This window comes from Melozone crissalis, unplaced genomic scaffold (genome assembly GCF_028551555.1).
Source record: "Melozone crissalis strain CALT ecotype California unplaced genomic scaffold, PUWL_Pcris_2 ptg000005l_1, whole genome shotgun sequence".
NCBI classification, from domain to species: Eukaryota; Metazoa; Chordata; class Aves; order Passeriformes; family Passerellidae; genus Melozone; species Melozone crissalis.
Genome location: NW_026535783.1, coordinates 39,926,200 through 39,946,610, shown reverse-complemented (window position 1 = coordinate 39,946,610; position 20,411 = coordinate 39,926,200). Strand labels below are relative to the sequence as shown.

At 41.5% G+C, this 20,411-nt stretch overlaps 1 protein-coding gene across 1 annotated transcript; it reads right to left on the bottom strand.

Annotated features, from left to right (window-relative positions):
* Positions 1–1,817: 1,817 nt before the first annotated feature.
* On the bottom strand, positions 1,818–19,770 carry HACD4 (3-hydroxyacyl-CoA dehydratase 4). The gene is made up of 7 exons (XM_054286608.1): positions 19,709–19,770; positions 15,450–15,553; positions 14,428–14,555; positions 8,417–8,529; positions 5,941–6,047; positions 5,116–5,247; positions 1,818–4,394 (listed from the first exon to the last, which is right to left on the bottom strand). The coding sequence occupies exons 2-7, from the start codon at positions 15,544–15,546 to the stop codon at positions 4,312–4,314; spliced, it is 660 nt and encodes a 219-aa protein (XP_054142583.1). The 5' UTR covers positions 15,547–15,553; positions 19,709–19,770; the 3' UTR covers positions 1,818–4,311.
* Between the last annotated feature and the right edge of the window lie 641 nt (positions 19,771–20,411).

Below are 20,411 nucleotides of genomic sequence, written 5' to 3'. Positions count from 1 at the left end.
ACATCTGTCTGAACAAGCTGTTCAACGGTGAGATGAGTGGGTTCATGGTACACTGGTTAAAGAACTGGCAGAAGGGTGGAGTTCAAAGAGTTGTAGTGCAGGGAGCTGACAAACAGTCATCTGCAGTTTTCCTCAGGTTTCAAATCTAGGGCCAGTTCAGTTCAATGTATTTATCCATGATTAGGAGGCAGGAGTTGAATGCACAATTACGTATGCAGATAATACTAAACTTGAAAGTTGCTGTTGACTCTTGAGGGACAAGAGACCTTGCAGAAAGATGTGAATAGTCGAGGATTTGGCTATGATTAATGACATGAAATTTAACAAGTTAAAATGGTGGATTCTGCATCTGGTACAGATGTACCAGGTATCAGGCTCCTGATACAAGTCTAAATGGGTAGAAAAGTCACTGGAGAGCAGCCCTGTATAAAGAGATCTGGGCATGCTGTTATCTCAATATACAAAGATTTAAGTTCAGAGAATCACAGAATTATTGGAGTGGGAAGGGTCCTCTGGAGGGCAACACACCTCTCCTCATTGGCTCCTCCACCACTTGCATTAATAAGTTATCTTCCTGTATCTACAGGAACTTCCTGGACTGTGTGCCGAGCCACGCTGTGCCTCCCAACAATTATCAGGATTGTTGAATTCTCAGAGGAGAGAGTTCAAGGACCAGGGCCCATGATCTCAAGGTTACTTCCAGTTGCCCATGGAAAACCTCATCAACTTCCTTGTTTGAGTCAGATGGCCTGTAGTAAACACCCACAACAGTGTCACCCATTTTAGGCTGTCCCTCAATTTTTACCCATAAGCTCTCAACTCCTTGTCTGTCCCTGGGCAGAGCTTGAAGCTGTTTCACATGAAGACCAGCTCCACCACCTCAGCTCACTCACCTGTCCTTTCTTAAAAGTACACAGGAATCCAGGACAACATTCCAGTGGTGAACTATCCCACCATGTCTCTGAAATTGCAGTGAGAGCATGACTGTGACCACACACAGACTGCCAGTTCTTCTTGTTTATTCCCTGTGCTATGTGCCTCTGTGTACAGGCACTTCAGGGAGGCAGTCGAGCATCCAGGGTTCCTTGGAGGCATGTAAAAGGATTCCCCACAGCCATATACACCTTTGATGTGGGTATTTCTAAGACTCTCAGCTTGAGGCAGCCAAGCTTGCCCTGGTTGGCATGGCCCACTCCCCAGGAGGAATCAATGGCATGAGAATTGCCACTCTGGACCTCAGCCAAGTCATTCAATTTAAAGCCCATCTCACCAAATGGGCCAGTCTCCTGCCAGAACTTCTCATGCCCTTTTTAGACAGGCGGATCCCATCCCTCCCTAACAGGCTACAATCATTGAAGTACAACTCACTGTCATAAAAGCCATTGTCTCGAACATATTTTTGCCTGCTCAGTTCTGAGTTTTTCCGGGAACTTAGGAGAGGCATGGGAGCTGAAGTAACAGTGGTCTTTTGTGGTCACACATGGAAGGCTGACTGCCTCAATCTCCCAAGTGCCTGCTCCAAGTTACCTCTGTACCAGGAGGTGGTGAAGCCTTCTCCCATGAGCTCCATGCCTTTTTCATGCAGATTACACTTGGGGAACCTCTCCATAGTGAATTTTAAAGAATCCTTTTCCTATTCCAGCCTTTTACCCAGCTATAAGACTCAAAATGTAACATTTTTAACAGCTAACAATAAACATGGCATTATCTGTGATAGGTTTGACCTCAGCTGCCTTCCAGATGTCCATTCAGCCCCATCTCCTCAACAGGGAGGGACATTCAATCTCCCTCGTCCTCCTCAACAGGACAGGGAGAAAATAGGATGAGAAAGTTCATGGGTCAAGATAAAGCCAGAGTGACCATTTACTATTCACTGTCACAAAAACAACTTCAACTTGTGGAAGAAAAATTTATTACCAATTAAAAATAGAGTAGGATGGAAAGAAAAAAGGCAAAACTAGAATTGCCTCCCACCTATGTCCCCCTTCTTCCTAGGTTCACTTTACCCCTTCAGTCCTGCATTTTCTACCTCCTCCCTCCCCAGGCAGGATAAGGTGGGTGTGAGGATTGCACTTAGGTAATAAACCTTAATCTCTGCTGGTTTGTTTTCTCACTGTTGCTCTGATCCAGCATGGGGATCCCTCCCATGAGGCACAGTCCTTCATGGTTTCTTCTCACAAGCTGCAGCTCTTCAAGCACTGCTCTAGCATAGGTCTTTTCCATGGGGTACAGTCCATTAGGAAAAAGCTTCCTCAATAGGGGTCCCTAATGGGCCACAGTTCCTGCTTTGCTTGTGTGGGCACTGCATGGGCTGCAGCTTCCCTCAGGACACAGCCACCTGCTCCAGCCTGGTGTCCTCCACAGGCTGCCATGTGATATCCTGTCTGGTCTGTTTCTCCTTGGGTTGCAGAGGGACAACCTGTTCCACCACGGTCTTCTTCATGGCCTGCAGAGGAATCTGCTGCAGTGCCTAGAGTAGCTCTTCCTCTCCTTTGCCATTGACCTTGGTGTCAATGTACAGAGCTGTTTCTCTTACATTGTTCTTACTCTTCTTTCTTGCAAATGTGTAACATTTCTTACCTTTTCTTAAGTTTTCAGAGAAATGCCAGAGCATCATCTTAGCTGTTTGGTACAGAAGTGTCCTGCAGTGGCTCCATTTTGGAACTGGCTAGAACCAGCTGTTTCTGGCATGTTGGGTTGAATTTCCAAGGAAAACATGTTCATGTTTCAACTTTAGCAAGCTATATAGTAGTTTAATGTGGACTTACTCTGGCTGTCTTCAAAACTGTCACCTTATTTAGCTGTTCTGTATGTTTCTTAACACTGTTCACACTTGAATCAGTTTGGGTCAGACAGAAGCCCAAAGTGAAAGCACTCCTGTTTCTCTACAAAGTTCCAAATTTCCGTTTGCAGTGGTTTGAAAAAAACAAATCCAGGGTTGACACTATACTATTCTAAGCTGATCTTGTTCCTTATGGTCTGTAAATATTCAGTGGTCAAAACAGTCTGCAGGCATTGTCTGCCACATGTATGAAAGAAATAGAAATTACAGTAGGTGACCTTTCATACCAAATTAATTTAGCTTCACTGTTTCCTTATATAATCTCTTAGGCTGCATGGTTTGAAAAGTCATATAGGCAAAAGCCTCTTCATATTTTAACAGTATTTAGTTTCCCTTTAAATATTACCTTCTCTCCTACTCCTACTATCTAGGCTCCCTTCTCAGAGTTTTCAGTCAGCTAAAAAAAAAAAATAGCCTCACTTTTCTCCACCACATGCTTTGAATTGAAACATAGGTGATAATCAATACAGATGAAACACAGAAAAGCTCCTGCCAGCCTCTAAGGAATTATTTGAATATTCTTGCCTGTATAATCCATTGGGTTGCTGTGTATATTCTTCATTGCCAACCTTTGAAAAGCCTATGTTCTACTTGCATTCTCACAGTTTATCCTAGAGAAGTATGAGGCACAATTGAGTCAAATGCCTAGAATTTTGCACATGGCTTTTGACAGTCATTCAGTTCCCTTTTAGGAACAACATATTATTTGACCTGACTACATCACACTTCTTTTGCACATATCTATCTGCTGTTCAGCATGAAAGGAAATTACTGTGGGGTAAGAGAGTGACATGCCAAACACATGATAACAAGTGTTTATTTCTGACCCTTAAACATCCCCTTGAATATACAGTAGATGAGTACCATAACACTTGCCTTTCTGATTTAGCTGCATTTTCTGGAACTGTCTTTTGATAACTGAAGGATGAGACCCGAACATGAAGGATCCTTAGTGAATGCCTGGGTTAATCAGCATGTTAATCAGCATGTTAGTCTCTAGACTGCAAAGGTTCTGGCTTCTGCTGCTTGAGAGATTCCAGTTCCAGACAATTTAGCATTTATATGTGAGGTACATATATGTTGGCCTAGTATAAAGTAATCTTACAGATTAAATGATATTGTCATTACAGAATATCTGTAGTTATAGAAAAGAACTAACACTGAAATAAGGATGTGGCTGTGAGTTGTGGCATGCTTCAATTTTTTCAGAATTCTGTAACATGTATTAGAAAAAAACGCTTAATTTAAAAAACTCTGGCCATTTGAAGTCAAAACATTCAAAATTTTTCAAAAGCTGCTGTATTTTTGAGGTGCATTCAAGAGATCTGCCTTTTCTGAAAATTCTACATAGCCAGATAATGTTCATTAAAGAGGAATTTTGCATTGAGAAATCTTTCCAGTTTGTTTTTAACTACTATGTGCAGCAATCCCCTAGGAATGTATTTTGTCCTTCCAAACAAAATATAAACTTAGCTTCTTTTATTTTTGTTGTTGCCTGTCCCTAAGTGTGCCATTCTCTCGGAGAAGAGGTTCTGGATGATAAAGCACATACCTGAATCAAAACACAAAACAGTGTAAGAACAAAGGAGTAGAATGCAAACTGTCTACAATTAATTTAGAAGGAACTGTAAGAGCCTTCATCTGGCAACCTTGCGCAGTTCCTTCCATGTACTTAGGAACAGAACACTCCATCATAAAGATGAGATCCTTCATATCCTAAAGCCAATGACAGACCAAAGACTTCTTTATGATGCAGCTAAATTCGGTTGAAATTTTTCCAAAGTGTTTTGATGAGAAGGACAAAGTACCTGTTTACATGCAAGTTTTGGAGTGGCCTTGTTTTTTCATCCCTTTCAATAATCATGCTGTAAAAGTCTTAATTTAGATATAATTTTTCATCCCAGCTAGGAGTTCTGAGTGAGGAACAGTTACACAGAACTAGCGTATGATCAAATGGGAATTGATAAAAAAAGCCAAACCAAACAAAAAAGCAAGTTTCACTAAATAGCTGTAAGGCAAGCATCACTGAAACAACTTCTATAGGTTTGTGTTTTTATGCACCATGGGCATGGTGTATCTTGCATATTTAACTATTTGTATTTGAAAGATACTAGAAATCAAAACAGGTAGTGGTGCACTTTCCTGCAGTGGTCTGCAGGACATGTAGCAGAGAGGGTTAGAGTTTGTGAAAGGCCCAGTACAGATTTGATTTTTTGTTGCAAGGGCATCCCAGTTGTGTTGAGACTCAGCTCTCTGGAAGATGAGATACTTACCAGCAAAGAGCACTATCAGGTACATTTTCAGAACATAGGGGAAGTAGATTGAGAAGGTAAATGGAAATGGTAGCTTGATGGAGTATGTACCAAAGGATTCAAAATAAGGCAGTGATACACAAATTGCAAATCCTGTAAAAACATGGTAAATTCTTAGTCTGAAGGAAGCAGAAGATCATCAAAAGCTTAATGAACAAGTCAGTTACCTTTTATATTTTATATACCTATACATATATATAATATATGCATTCATATGCATGTTTTCTCCTTGAGTTCAGTTTTGTAGGTTAGGGGTGCTAATTGCTCTAAATTCTAGAATTAATAAATATATCCTATTCACTAACAAGTTCTGTCAGAAACTTTCAGTGTGTTCTCAGTGGGCAGATGTAAGTATGATAACCTGCTAAGTATGGCCTGAGGCAGTAAGGTCAGCCTCAGCATGGGAGAAGCTTTGGAACTTGCTGTCTAGTACACTCAGTCTGGAAGGGGGGAAACCATATGTCTTTTATGAGGGTATCTTTCTGCTTTACTTAGACAAAAAGAACATTCTCCCAGATTTTTAAAAACTTAACACCAAGCAAACAAAAACCCCCTAAAACCTACCAGACACACAACCCCAAAACCCAGATAGTCCCTATGAAAGAAAAAATAACAGAAAAGAGAGACAGAGGTGACACAGAGGTTAATATGAAGGTACACAAATATTTATGACAGCTTTGGCAGCACATGAGGAGCTATGTTAAACAGAAATGGCAACTGAAGTAATCACATTTTACTGAAGAATATTAAGGAAGGAAGTGGTTGGTACCCTCTGCAACTCCTTACCTTTAGCCAGAACTGAAAGGGGATAAAGAGGGATGCACAGTGAGAAGTTGAGCCATGTTAGTGGTAGGTAGTATATGCCCATCCTTGCCAACATATTGTAAGTGTACCTGCAATAAGAGGAAAGCAGATGGTCTCAGAGGAAATTATGATGTCTTTAGAATAAGGATACACTAGTGGAAAATTCAAAGGACTTGCAGAAGAGCTTGGAGCTAAGTAAATTTCAGAGCCAGCAACAGTTTTTGTTCAGACTCCAATGCCTGAAAGTAGATGGCTCAATTTTTCAGAAGAGTTACCTGTGGTGCTACCCTGGAGCAGGCAGACAGCAATAAAACCCTCCAGACAAAAAGCTCTACCAGAAACCAGCACGATTTCATACTACTCCATCAGAAAATGGATTTCAGATGGGGGTGTTGCAACTGAGAGGGGCAGGCAGAATATCACTGTTGCTTGGGACTGAGACAACCCTGATTTATGACTGCTGAGCCAGCTGAATCACTGCTGGAGAAGGTTAAACAAGAAGACAATTGCAGTACATAACTGGTAGTACATCTGTCCCCCTCCTGGACCTCAGCAGGGGTAGTAGGTCCAAAAAAAGCAGTTGCTCAAAGTGTACTGCGGCATTTTATTTTTACTGTGGCTGCTACTGTTGTTTATAGGGAGAACAGAATGCTTAGTACTTCAGTCTCCAAAGGTGACCTGATCTTGGTTTGATCTTAAAGTGGTACAGCAGCTCTCCAAACACTGGAGAAACAGGTCTGATTACATTTTTGGTCAGCTGAAAGACTTCATGCACTGTGAGCTTGCTAGACTTTCCGACAGATAAAACTAGTGTTCAACACACCTGTATTCCCTTTTTATTGATTAATTTGATTAATTTTGCATCATACCTGGCCTGTAGAAGAGTGGACCATTGAAAATGGACCATTGTCTCTCAAGGCTGCCCTCTGCAACCTCAGGATTGCCTCCATTTTTCTATTACTGTTGCTCTTAAGACTGAATCTCAACACAATACAAAAAAGAAACAGCTACTCCCTCTCTATGCAATTCCTTGGGCTGTTATGGTATAAGCAGGAAAAATCAGACCTTGCTGTCAGTATATCACTAGCCATGATGCCTAATAAATAGTCCTTCAGAGAAATTTATGTCCCTGAAACTTTATATGGAAAAACTTGTAATACTTCAAGAGTGGTTGGCTAAGGGATGGGGGAGATGCCTATACACTTTTAGACATGAATACTTCTTTGAGATACTAGGACATTGTCATGGATGCTGTAACATAAATCAGGTAAGAATTCTAAATTTATATGAGTTGTATTATGGTTTATTTGAATTGGTAATTTCTGCTATAGACCACAGGAGCTTTCCTATTAAACAACTGCTGTTACTGCTGTGGTGTTTAACTCTGTTCTTTAGAAAGGGTAGAAAATAATGATGCATCAATGGTGCTATTATGCACCAACAAACCTTCACAGCCAACAGTTTATACTGTTGGCATTTCTCCAGCTGCACTGAACCCTTTCATTTCAGATTAGGTTCATACTGTTTTAGTTTTACAAACTTCAAGAAGAAATGGGAGGGAAGTATGATCAATTAATACAAGCAGCAGCCTATTAAAATGTATTTTGAAATACTCTGAAGCTGACCTAAAATCTTTATTAATTCTCTCTGACACTTTCCTGTTTCTTATCTCTTTTATAACATAAGTTTCCTTTCCTGCCTAAAACTATATTCTTCAGCCAGTGCCCTAAGCAATATATTTAAACTAGCAGAAAAGCATTTTATCAAGAAAAAAAGTTTTGCTGCAATACATGGGTTGCTGTGAGAGCTGTCTTCTTAAAATGCTTCTTAATTCTGTTTTTACATGCTATAAGCCTACAAACTGGGGTGCATAGAGGCTTACATTACATATGAGAAGTATGTGTTATTCTTGTGGTGTGATATATGCCCTACTACACTAAAACTCTCAGTCTCCTGTGTCAGGAATAGGAGCTCTTGGCTTTTTGGAAAGCACAGTGCAATCAACCAGAATAATCTTCCTGCCTTTGCAAGAAGTTCTGCTGGTGCTGCCTTACTGTGCCATCAATCTTGGATCAAAGTGGATAAAAAAATAAAATAATAAAGCAACAGGGTGGTAATGGCAACCAGGATGGTTTCAGGAATTGCTGTTCTCCAGAAGGTAGTTGTGATTTCCTTCTAAAATTTTGTTAAAAAGGTCAAAGCCTTTGAACTACAAATATTAATGCAGTCTGCTAATGCATTATTCTACCTTACATCTGTAAATTACTCTGCATTTTAACCATGTGGATTTTTGTAAAAATCATTAGGTAACTTAAAAAGTTCAAGCTTTTATTTAAAAATGGATAATACGGTTTGCCAATTCTGAAACAATTAAATGAGCCTGCTGCACAATGGGGGTAGAGTTCAGCTGGAAAGAATAACCCGTTTTCCCCTCATGGTTTTGATGTTGACCCCTTACCTGATCACATCTAATAAATTCCAAAGGAAAAATAAAACACAGACGACATATTTCCCTTGAACTTCTTCCTGACTGTTGATCACGACAAATAAAATAATTATTCTCTCCGTGATCTGAAAAGAAAAGAAAACTTTGAATTCAGTTAGCACCTTCTCTAACTGTTATTCTGTGGCATTTTGGCAAAATAGGAGGCCACAAATGGATACAGTTTTCTTTACACAAAATTAGCAGTGGATATTTTGTTCCATGGCCTGCTTTTGTTCAAGGTCCTTCAGCAAAGAGAAATGGACATGGCTGGCTGTAGCATCAAAGACCTGTTATGATACACGCGGAAGTTGGCTTGCCAGAGGGGATGACTTGGTTTGTAGCCAAGGAAACCTGTGGGTGAGCCCAGGGAGGTTGTGGAAGCAAGGACTACTCCTGCTGCACCTGCCTACCTGGAGGGCTGGCAGGGATAAGCTTCCTTGCTTGCAGGCTGTGTGGGAGGCAGTAGGATACAGAGGGCCCTTCTTGAGGGGGCTCACATGCCAGGAAGTACTGATCTTACACTCCCAGACCGGCTTCTCATATCTTGGAATCTGTGTCCCAAGGAATCTCTTTCATGTAAGATTTGCAGAGAGAAGGAGGAAAAGTAGAATTCCTTATCTTTCTTTCCATCTTATTCTTGGTTACGGGAAGTGGGTTTAAGCTTGTCACTTACGTGAATGATTGCCACAGTATTTATGTCCTAGCGTTTTTCTAGTGGTTGAACTTTATCCAACCCACAAACAAAAAGATAAAATGGATTAAACAGGCAATGTCTCCAGCTTGAAATAAATACTTTGGTAATATTAAAACTCAAGAATTTTTTTAAAGTGTATCTTTTTGCAGCTTTCCTGACAGGTTTTCTAACAGTATCCATGCCCTGCCCTTCATCACTACTCCAAGAGTTGTCAAGCTGTCCTAGAACAGTAACAATTCACTCTGATTTACAAATAGAGTATTTGAAAGTGTTGAAGGAGAAAACATACACCTAAGCAGTTGGTATAAATTGATGTAGCTTTATTAGGTTGGATTTTTTTACCCAATGCCATATCTTCCATAAGGTACATTAGCTGTAATGATTTCACAAGTTCTGATGTCAAGTCAGTTAAAAGTTACAAAATTAAAGTGGATTACCAAGGTTGTTTTTTTTAAGCATTGTTATTCTTCATTGGTTTCCCCAGACCCCTACCTTAAACAAAGAATTTTGGCTCTCAGCAAGTTTGTGTGGTAGTTTTGCTACGTAATATTTACAGGTTCCTGCATGGACCCTTCTGGCCACGAGCTCTCTTTTTTCACAAACCACATGTGTCAGATAAAGCAGTCTTCACTATTCAGCAAAATTACGTCAAAGCAATTTTTCATACAGAAAGAGAGCCTGTCTATCCCCCCGGGATCTGGTTCCTCACCTTGGAAAGCACTGAGGGGCCAGAACAGCTAGAAGTGGTTTTCCTGTTTCTCACCCTCCTGTGACTGTCATCTTTTGCTAGGTCCCTAACTGAGGAACTGATTTTTAAAAAGGTCAGATGTTGGCAGACTTCTGTATAGATGGGTCAGGAAACAGAAAGTGAGAGCTAATGTGCTTGTGTTTGTACACTGATGCTGAGGTACATGGCAAAACCATGGGGGAACTGGAAGTATTGATGCAGATCTGAAACCAGATAGAACAGAGATACAAGAAACATGGCAAGGCAACCATCACAAGAAGGAAATCAAAACAAAGGTAAAAGCTGTGTGAGCAGTGGGTGGGATTGTGTGCTGGAGAGAACAGATAAAATAGGATCTGAGTTAAAATTGTTAGATGTAGAATGGTAAAGAATGCAGCACTGGTGGTGTGGGCACTTTGTCACTGACCCGAAAATCAGACTTGAGATGTGGAGAGAGAGTTCTGCATTATTTTTAATACAAGAGCTATTTCAGAGAATTGCCACAGGTAGTTGTGCTAGAGACCAAGGGCTTCATCATGACAGTGAAAAGAGGGACATGTTCTTAGATGTCAGAGCTGGAAGATTTTCCAAATGGTTACTCACTTTTCAAAAAATGGCTAGGAGGAAATGTGCTAGAAAACAGCATGGGGTAAATGGCTGGGATCCAATCCCATTTCAGTGAGAGAAAGGACAAGCAGTAGAAAGGTAGTTACCATTTCAAACTCCAGTTTGAAACTCCATTTTCAAATGGATGTGTGCTGGCCAGTGACAGAACAACTACGGGAGACCCACAATTCAGCCTTATAATCTGGAAGTGGAAGAACCAGTGGATTTTCTTCTCTCACCAGGATACAAGCAGAAACATGAGGCAGTGAGAACCACCTACCTGGGGTTCAGCAGATTTCCTCCATCAGAGATTCATACTGGGGAAGGGGAGCAATGGAGGCACATAGCTTTGCTAATTACACATGAAGGGACCAAGTAATCAAACTATAAAGTATGTTAAGCACCTGCAAGAACAGGAAATTGGACATGGCACAAACTGGTCATCTTGAGGTATTTTGTTCCTGTTAGACAGTGGCCTCATCTGGCAAGCAATGGGCTGCACAAAGCAGCCACGAGACACTAAGACTAGAAGGATGTGGCCTTGGTCAGGAGCACATTTTTGGGGCAGGACACAGAGCTGGCTGCTCAGGACAATTTTGATATCCCTGTGAGGACAGACAGTAGCATCCTATCTCTTTCTCTGGATGAATCAGCAGATTGCCTGTCTGCTTGCCTTTATTCTCTTTCACAGCACTCCTCACTTTAGGTAACCCACACAGATCAAAGGCAAATGCAGAGGTTAGTCAAAGACTGGGGATATTTTCTGCAAGAGGCAGGGTGCTTCTTGGAGAAGAGTAGTATGTTTTGACATTGTCTTCATATATGTACACATGTATCTGTATGGATATATACATGGAGTCATGTACATTTATAAATACACACACATATACACACACATAGATAAAATGCATGTGCTGCTGCTCAGCCGTGGATCATTTCCTGTGTGGATCATCTGTCCTTGCATGAATGAAGATGTGATATTCTCTGTAACTATTCTCATGCTTTAAATAAAAAATGAAGCATGAAACTACAAGTTCTATGTTTTCACATTCATAAAAAGGAAGCATGAGCTGACATATCACCAAGCATAAATGTAATGTTTTCACTTTTCATTCCTCCTTTAAAATCAAATTGGAATTTCCTTCCTTTTCTGACACTGATCTCTCATAGGATACAGCAGGTTCTGTAAGGTGATGTAAGTTTCTGCAAGGCAGACTGAGTTTGTTAATCAAGTAAGTGAAACAGAGCAAATTTGGCTAGAGAAAATAGCACATTCACTTCCACTTTTTAGTAACATGACTGTGCAATTTCATACTCAATACCTGAAATTCTTACATAGTTCTTCAATTTACTGTATATTAACAATAAAAAAACAGCAGAAGGAAGTGAGAAAAGTGCCACTAAATATTTAAAGTTAAAAAATATTTTTTTTATCACAAAACTACAGTACGTTGCTTTTGGTTTGGTAAATCCAATTTGTTTGCACAGAATGAAGAACTGCTCTTTGTATCACAAAAGCACCAGCCTTTTCTTAGACCTTTCCTCTCTCCTCGCTATGGTACAAGTCCTTTTAACCTTTACTCCCTAGCCAGACTAACACATTTCATTACCTTCTGTTTTGGTGGTGACCATGACATGTGACATGCTCTCCTGCCCTCCTCCAATTATTTAAGGTGTAAATGGCCTGAGAGACATCCCTTTGGACCAGCTTTGTGACCATCCCCTGCCTCACCTTACCCCAGCACATCCATCACACAGGACTCATCCTTCTCTCATGGTGAGTTGGCCTTGACCTACCTTGCTCTTTTCGGGTACCTGGTGGCCCGAGACTTTGTCCCTCAATGAGTTTTTCCAGAAGACTCCTCTGAGTTTATTTTTCCACTAATTGTATCATGTATCTCAAAGTGTTTTTCCTAAATGCTACTAAACCACAACAAATGCAATAGGCAGAAATCTTTCACTCAAGGATTCATTTACATCTTGTATTTGCTATAATGCCTACAGAACAACCTGCCACCACGAGGCCCTTTCCCAACTTGTTTTATTCACTGTTAATTTAGGCCTCCACCCATGCACTTCCCTGACATTGCCTGACCCACCTGTTCTCTCATCCTAGTGATCACCCCAAGTGAACTTCACTGTGGATGTGCATGCATATGCCTGTTAATGATGGATGCTTACAGGGGTATGTTTTAAGCTCTGAGCTGGAATAGGTGATGGGAGCACAGAACCAGGCAGCCCTCTCAAATTCGTGCACCTTTATCAGTGCCCTGACTGTGCAAGAGTCTAGAAAGCCGTAGCAAGGTAAACATCTCCTAACCAACTGTCCTTCCCTAGTTCATTGTGGAAAATACACCTTTTTTTCTTCCTAAGAGGCAGTGAAGAAAGTGTGACAAGGCATGTGGGAGCAGTGGTGGCACACAGCTGTTTAACCTATGCTCTCAGCACAACTAGTAACCCGCGGGACAGCAGAGTCTCCACCAAAGAGCTCATGCATCTTGTTTGGACAGCATAAGGCTGCTGCTAACATCAAAGGAAGAGAGCTGTTTGTGGTGAGAGTGCAGATGGGGAAAAAACCAAGTAAGGATCCAAAACTGTATTTGGTGTGAGGCAAACACTGAGAGCCACAGTGCCACATGGCTCCCTGAGCCGCCTCTCCGTGTTTTCCAGGAGAGCACTGCACAAACCACACTGCCCAAGAAAGGTCACCCTTTTCTTGCTCAGAATATCCGTTTCATACTAATGTCATTTGTGGCAACAGAGAATAGTGTTTGTGCAGGCCTCCCTGATCTCTGCCTTGTGTAAGCCTCGCTAAGAAAGAAACAGACTATGTCAGGGCTGGGGAATGTGTAAACTCTGTCAGGGCAAGGCTTGCTTTAATGACTAAGAGCAGGGTGCTCTTCTTTCCAAGATATGTAAGATTTGTTACAGGTCATACTAGATAGGAATCTTCTTTCTCCCCTAAATTAGCATCAAAGCCTGTGGATTTAGGCAAGGAAAAGCATTTCTTTACATTTTGATGGATTTGCTACCATACTTAGGGAGCAGTGAAAAGAACAGAGATCTGTATTAGTCAATTAGTTAATTAGTTATTTAGACAGTTAATGAAGACTTGAAAAGAGGAACATCTTCACTCATGAATATGTCATTTGACAAAAATGGGCTATCCAGAAAACTAAAAACATAACTAACTACCCTTGGTCTTCTGCCTTCTGACTACTGAGAGAAATAGGAGTTTCACCATTACTCAAATACTAAGGATTGAAAAGGTTTGAAGGTAAATTCAAGTAATCATTTTCCTTTTTCCAATGCATTAAGAAAAAAATAACAAAACCTGATATTAGCACCCAAAAGGAAAAATAAAAAATAGCGTGGCAAGGAAATCGTCAGACTATCATCATGCTTTCTGCTATAGCATCATGTGATGTTTTGGCTGGTTTTCTGCCTTCAGCTGAACATATGACAAACCACTAGGGGAAAAGACCAGCTTGGTTAAACAGAGAACTTACTGGAAGTCAGGGAAAAAGAGGAGAGTGCATCCCCTCTGGAAGGAGGGGAAGATAACTTGGGGGGAATATAGGGATGCTGGGAGGTCATGTAGGGAGAAATTTAGAAGGATCAAGCCCCCCTGGAGTTTGATTACTGCAAGTGGCCACTGACCCACATCTGCTGGTGGCCACTCATCTGGATATTTTCTGGGTCCATGCTGGGGACCAAGCATGGGGTACTTACTATTCAGTTTCACTCAAAAAGAAAAAAGTTGACAGGAGAGTTCTTTCCCAACCAGCCTAGTTCTGAGGAAGCAATTCCTGCAGATAGGAAACTACCAGGAAACCAGGCTGCCTCAGGAAGGGTGCAGGAGCAACATTCAGGGTAGGTCAGCCTGGGCTTGTCCCCAGGGGCAACCATGGCTGATGTGTGTTGATCATAAAAGGAGAGCTTTGAGAACCAACTTACCTGCAAAAACCTGGGGAGGAGACGGCTTTTGTCAATGCCAATGAGGATGTGCAGGATCTCCAATACAGATAACAACTGGCAAAGGCGCATTACAAGTCCTATGGAGTGAAATGTGTCAGCCAGTGAATCTGAAGGCAAAATTAAGAGGAAGATTAGAGGATGGTTATACAGTTAAAATCTGGAGTAACTGCTGGGTTTGCTTTTACACTATCATCACTGGAGATGGCAAGAAATAAAGGTCACACAGTACGAAACTTCTGGGTAGCAGAAGAAATGCTTCAGGGAGTGAAGGAGGCAGTCCACTCTGTGTGTGTGTGACTCTGACACAGAGGAAGGAAGCTGAGAAAAGAATTAAATTCCTTGTACTTAAAGCATGGGCAAACATTATGCGGGATGCGTTGTTTTAGAGATACTGCTTTAGGGTATTTCTAAATAGGAGAAAATGTTGAGGAAATGCATAAGGAATTTCTAAACACTAAAAAATGTTGAGTTCCTGCCTGTATCTGCACTGCTGAAAATAAGTAGTCCAGAAAGTAGGCATTTTATATGCCTACAACTGTCTACCATCATAAGTAATTTTAAACTTCCAGTCACTAGTTTTCTATTTTTGTGTCCTAACCCCAGGCAACAGAAAGATAAATATATGGTAATGTTTTTGGAGATAGAGAGTCATGTGTAATAACCACAAAGATCTCTCCTGGTGGCTTCAGTAAGTTTAATATTTGCCATAACGACTGGACCTAGTCATTAAGACTTATGCGTAATTCAAATGTTACTAGCATGCCACTGAATATTAAAGTTCATTAGCAAAACAAGAGCTTCATTCCCAGTGTGACAAGGGTAGACGACAGGCACAAGTAATTTGTTCAGCCTTTTTAATTGAGTGCCTTTCTGATTGAATTACAGTCCCTGGTATTGGACATACACATGTTCATAATCTTAACATTATCTCTAATTTGACATCTCTGTGTGTCTGTCACTACCACTTAAAATATCCAAGGAAAATAGAAAAGGAGCCTTACCTTTTCCAAAGGTCATGAACCTGATGATCATATTTGTAAATATCCAAGAATGTCCACAGAATTGCATTAAGTCATACACAAACAGGTACATGTTCATGGTAAAGCTGTGGAAAGTGAAAATAATAAGCTATATGATGTAAAACAACATTGTAAGAAATTGCATGCTCTTTGGACTTGTCAATAAATGAAAGGAAAAGAGCTGAAATTGAGAGCAGCCCTAGGTAGAAGGGCTTGGGGGTGCTGGGGGAGGAGAGGCTGGACATGACCCAGCCATGGGCACTCACAGCCCAGAGAGCCAAACGTGTCCTGGGCTGCATCCAGAGCAGCGTGGGCAGCAGGGCCAGGGAGGGGATTCTGCCCCTCTGCTCTGCTCTGCTGAGGGCCCACCTGCAGGGCTGCATCAGCTCTGGGTGCCAGCACGGCAAGGACATGGAACTGATGGAGAGAGTCCAGGGGAGGATCAGAGCAAAAGAGAACAAGATGATCAGAGGGATGGAGGACTTCTCCTGTGAAGAAAGGCTGAGAGAATTGGGACTGTTCAACCTGGAGAAGGTTTCAGGATGACCTAATTGTGGTTCTTCAGTACCTGAAGGAAACTTGGCAAGATGGAAACTTTTTACAAGAGCATGAAGTGACAGAACAAGGGAGAATGGCTTTACACTGAAAGAGAGCAGGGTAAGATTAGATATTAAGGAAAGAGTCTTTACTGTGAAGGTGGTGAGGCACTGGCACAGGTTCCCCAGAGAAGCTGTGGATGTCCCATTCCTAGAAGTGTTCAAGGCCAAAAGAAGGATGGTGTTCTGAGCAACCTGGACTAGTGGAAGGTGTCCCTGCCCATGGCAAGGGCATTGGAACTAGAGGGAGCTGAATGGATATTAAAAATTCTCAATGTCCCTTCCAACTCAAATCATTCTTTGATTCTATGAAATATAAACTAATCAGTGTGTGTGTGTGTGTCTCAGAGGTCCCAGAACAGAACTCTGTCTAATGAATTAAAGGCTCCTTTTCTTGCTATAGACTTGCTGTATTTTTAGGATATGCTCAGAAAAATTTTCAGAGTTCCCATCAATCATTAGGGTGATCTGTGGCCATAAAGGGAAATTTGTGCCTCCAGAGGAAGAAGTATTTAAACAAAAACACTCCATTAACTTCTGGATTCAAGTTGCATTTAATAAACAAAATCTCCTGTGGAAGAAGACTAAGTTTTGCAGCTATTCTAACAAAATTTTCATGGACAATCCGACTTTTTGCAAAACTTCATAAGCTCTGCATACACCAAATTTCCCATAAATGTATTTTCTTCTGCTCTACTCTGAAAAGAGAGGTTTACTTTTCCTTCATCTGTAAGACTACTTTTTAGGAAATTAACTTGTTAATTTTTTACTAGAATTTATCTCCTGTGTTGGACCTATTAATTTCCTGCCCTAATAAGTAGTATTCTTTTCAAATTGTGCCTTGACCCTGTGGTATGTCTCTGACAAAAACTTCATTTCATTTGTATCTGTATATTAAAAAATGGAATAAATTTCTCTGTTCAAAAATATCTAAATTTGATGAATGTCTATCCTTCATTCCTAGCATTGGACCATAAATAACAATACTTACAGACTAACTTAAATTGATCTAGATATACTGATCTTCTAAATATTTATTGTTGGTAAATCGGAGGGAGGCTATCAAAGTGCTTGTCTTCCTCTCTTCCAGTTATGTAGGATGACAGCTATTCACATCATCACTTCTTTAAGCACAAAAAGATTTGTGGGAATAAAACATTTCCCAAAAGACATCATTGTCCTTTGATACTGTAAAAATAAGACATATAAGGACCCAAAATAAAGGAATCTATTCCATATATACCTTCCTTTTGGGAAAAGTAGGATACAGCTGAATTGAACTAAAGTCCAGTGAGATCAACTAATATTTAAACCAAATTCCATCTGTTTTATTACTGAATGACATTTTGTTCCATCTTGTGGTAAGAAGAAGTTGGGAAACTACATATTATAAAAAGACAAAAAATTAAGAACATTGTTCTATGTTAAGAAACAGCCTTGTTACTGGACAGACAGGTATTTTTGTATGGTAGTTACAAAAGGAAGGAACAGACATGAAAATCTTGAGGCTTTCCACTCAGCAGCTCCACCACTCTTTTGGTCTGATGCTGCTGCGTGGGCATTGCACTGGATGCAAGCTAAGCACATGGCTTCTCTCTTCTGAAGTTTAGTTTGATACGTCTGTCTGTCATCCTCAGAGCCTGTCTTTCAGTGATTTGTATTTTCCAAACTCTTCCTGCATTAGCTGGCTAGAAAATTGTTGTTTTTGCAGTTCTTAAGGTACTTAATCTTGACTAAACAGGGAGTAACATTTGTAAACACGGCCTCACATTAGTGTTTTGGCAGTGTGGCAGCTGTTGTACATTAGAACACATCATCTTTAAAATATACCAGTGACTGCTGGAATGTGTACAGACTGCTGACATTAATGGAGGGCCCCATATTCCCCAGGGAGTGTAGGGATGTTGTGCTGGGCAGCAGGCAGACCCTGGCCCAGAGCTGCAAGTGGCACACCTCCCTCCCCTGCTGAAACTCTCCACTGTGAAGAAACAGCCCAGATCTGAGACTGCATCACACCTTTTCAGCCTACTTTGACAATCCCCACACAAAAGGTACCAAAGACCAAACAAAAGCTTTTCACAGAAGCAAAGAAATCCAGAGAAACTGAAAGGTGATTTCAGTGTGATAAAAGGAAGCTGAAATGTAACTTTTAACCAAGGTCCTTCTCATCCAAAGGCCGACCTCTTCACCTACAGAAACAGAAGCAGACTGAAGATAACCTATTTCCCTGTCCCAACAGCTCTGTGTCACAACACAAAATTCAGGCATCTGCTTCTATGTGAAATGTGAAGGGCAGAAGAGATGGTCTTTATTTAGATCCCGTGCTCCCATCGGTTCACGGCAGGGATGACTCCACATTTCACTCCCAGAACCTGCTTCTCAGCACTGTTGCAGACAAAACACAGACTATACATCGGGTAGGGGTTCAGTCTCTGAGCCTGCCTCAGACTTGCTGGCTAATCTTCCAAACCTCCCTTTGCCACTCTGGTGCCTGACCTGCTGCCACATCTCTCCCTTGCAGTGTGATTTGCTTTAAGGTGTTCAAGTTTCTTTCATTTGAAGGCATTGTGGGGGCGACGGTGGTCACAGCTCATTTCATTACTCTGCCTGCACTGATGACAGGAGAAAGAAACAAACGTAGCTCTTGCAGGAGACACAGACCCAGAAGGCAGCACTTGCTGTCTGCTGTTTTAATTGTCAGTTTCACCTTATTTACTGTGGCTGATTTCATGCCAAGTACATTGAGATGCTAGGGATGCACTTATCATATGTAATATCAACCTCACTTAGCAGAAAACTTATCTGCTTTCTCTGTGGGCTCAAAACCCGGAAAACTAAATGAAATGTAAGAAATGTCAGAACTAGCACACACAGCAAAGATTTTATCATTTTAGTTGCAAAGCTTGATGTATTTCCTTGAGCAGAAATTTCACAAAGTGTAACTGTTGTATTTTATTATTTTTATCACAAAGGTCTTCAGTGTGTCTCTTTGGTAACTACCATCCAAGGCAAGTATGGAGGTAGGTGCCCTCAGTGTCTGAAGGGTGGTCAGGACCATGCTGCCCCATGAGCTAAGGTGACAGCACAGCAGAGGCACCCAGATCAGGTCAGCCCTTGCCCATCTGTGTGTCAGGCACCCAGATCAGGTCAGCCCTTGCCCATCTGTGTGTCCCTTGCAGGGTGACAGGACGCAGGCCGCCCTCATGTTGCTCTCAGGGGTGTCCCACATGGAGGATCCCGCCCAGGCCTGCGTGCACAGAGCACTTTCCTGCCCTCAGGACTCCTGTGCTCTGCTGCCTTCCCGTGTGCCCGTGCTGGCTGACCACACATGAGGAACCAGCCCCCACGCTGAAACCAGAGAGCAATGTTCCTTTTTTTTTTTTTTTTTTTTTCCTCAGCAGGCAAGATCTGCTAGAAAATTCCCTCAGCTGACATAGTTTCCTTCTAACTCACATTAAGTCTTGTTGGTCTGAACTTCTGTGTCTTCCCCTTCCTAGCCCTGACAAGCTGCAAGCCCTGTAGTTCAGGAAGAAGAGAGCTGCTGAGTACAGCTGCTGTACTTTTCTCCAACATTCCACCCACTGTTTTTTCCCCTCTCCTGTTTGCATTTGAGCGTCTGTGTCACCTGCACTCAAGAAGTATTACCTGTTGCAGGGTCGGATTGCTGCTGCTGCTCCTGAGCTTTCTCCTTTTTCCTCTCTGCAGCTGCAGCAGCTGTTTGTTTGGAGATCACCCCTCCTCCTCCCTCTTACCCCACCCCACGACGTCACCGCATGCAGCACTAAGCAGGAACAGCACTGCACTTCCCGAGAAAGAAGTTTTTATGCCCAAATACTTCCACTGCATTTGCCCTGACCCTCAGTCAGCCCAGCCCAGCCCAGCCTATATCAACCTAAACCTACTTTACCCTAACCTAACCTAGCTTGATCTAATCTAAATTGGTTTCTTGCCGTTGTACCAATAAGATAGTCTGTGAATCCCACTAACTTTATTTCTTAACCCAGAGCAATGTTTTGAAAGATTACTGGTGAGAAGAAATGCAAAATTATAATTCTTCTTTCATGCTTAAATCATCAACACTACAACAGTGCTATTGACTCCATCAAATGATAAGAAAGGATGGGAGCACACCCATCCTTTAAATTATTTCAGATAGAGGAAAGAATTTTCCACTTATTCTATAGAAATGTGTGGGGTTTCATGCCCCTGTGAAATTTGGACACTACTCACAGAGTGAAAATATGTGTTCATCCTAGTTTGGTTCTGCCCAAGGTGTCTGGGATATCTCAGCATAAATCAGATGAAGAATACTCTAACTTGTTTATTAACTCCCTTCTGCCAATAAGTA

What these genes read in the sequence shown, in the direction of transcription:
- HACD4 (XM_054286608.1), bottom strand. Translation starts at nt 15,546, where the DNA reads ATGAACATGTACCTGTTTGTGTATGACTTAATGCAATTCTGTGGACAT. An exon ending in TCCTCCCCAGGTTTTTGCAG is followed by an intron (nt 8,530 to 14,427) that starts GTAAGTTGGTTC and finishes TTTTCTTTTCAG; the next exon opens with ATCACGGAGAGAATAATTAT. An exon ending in AATTTATTAGATGTGATCAG is followed by an intron (nt 6,048 to 8,416) that starts GTAAGGGGTCAA and finishes CTCTTATTGCAG; the next exon opens with GTACACTTACAATATGTTGG.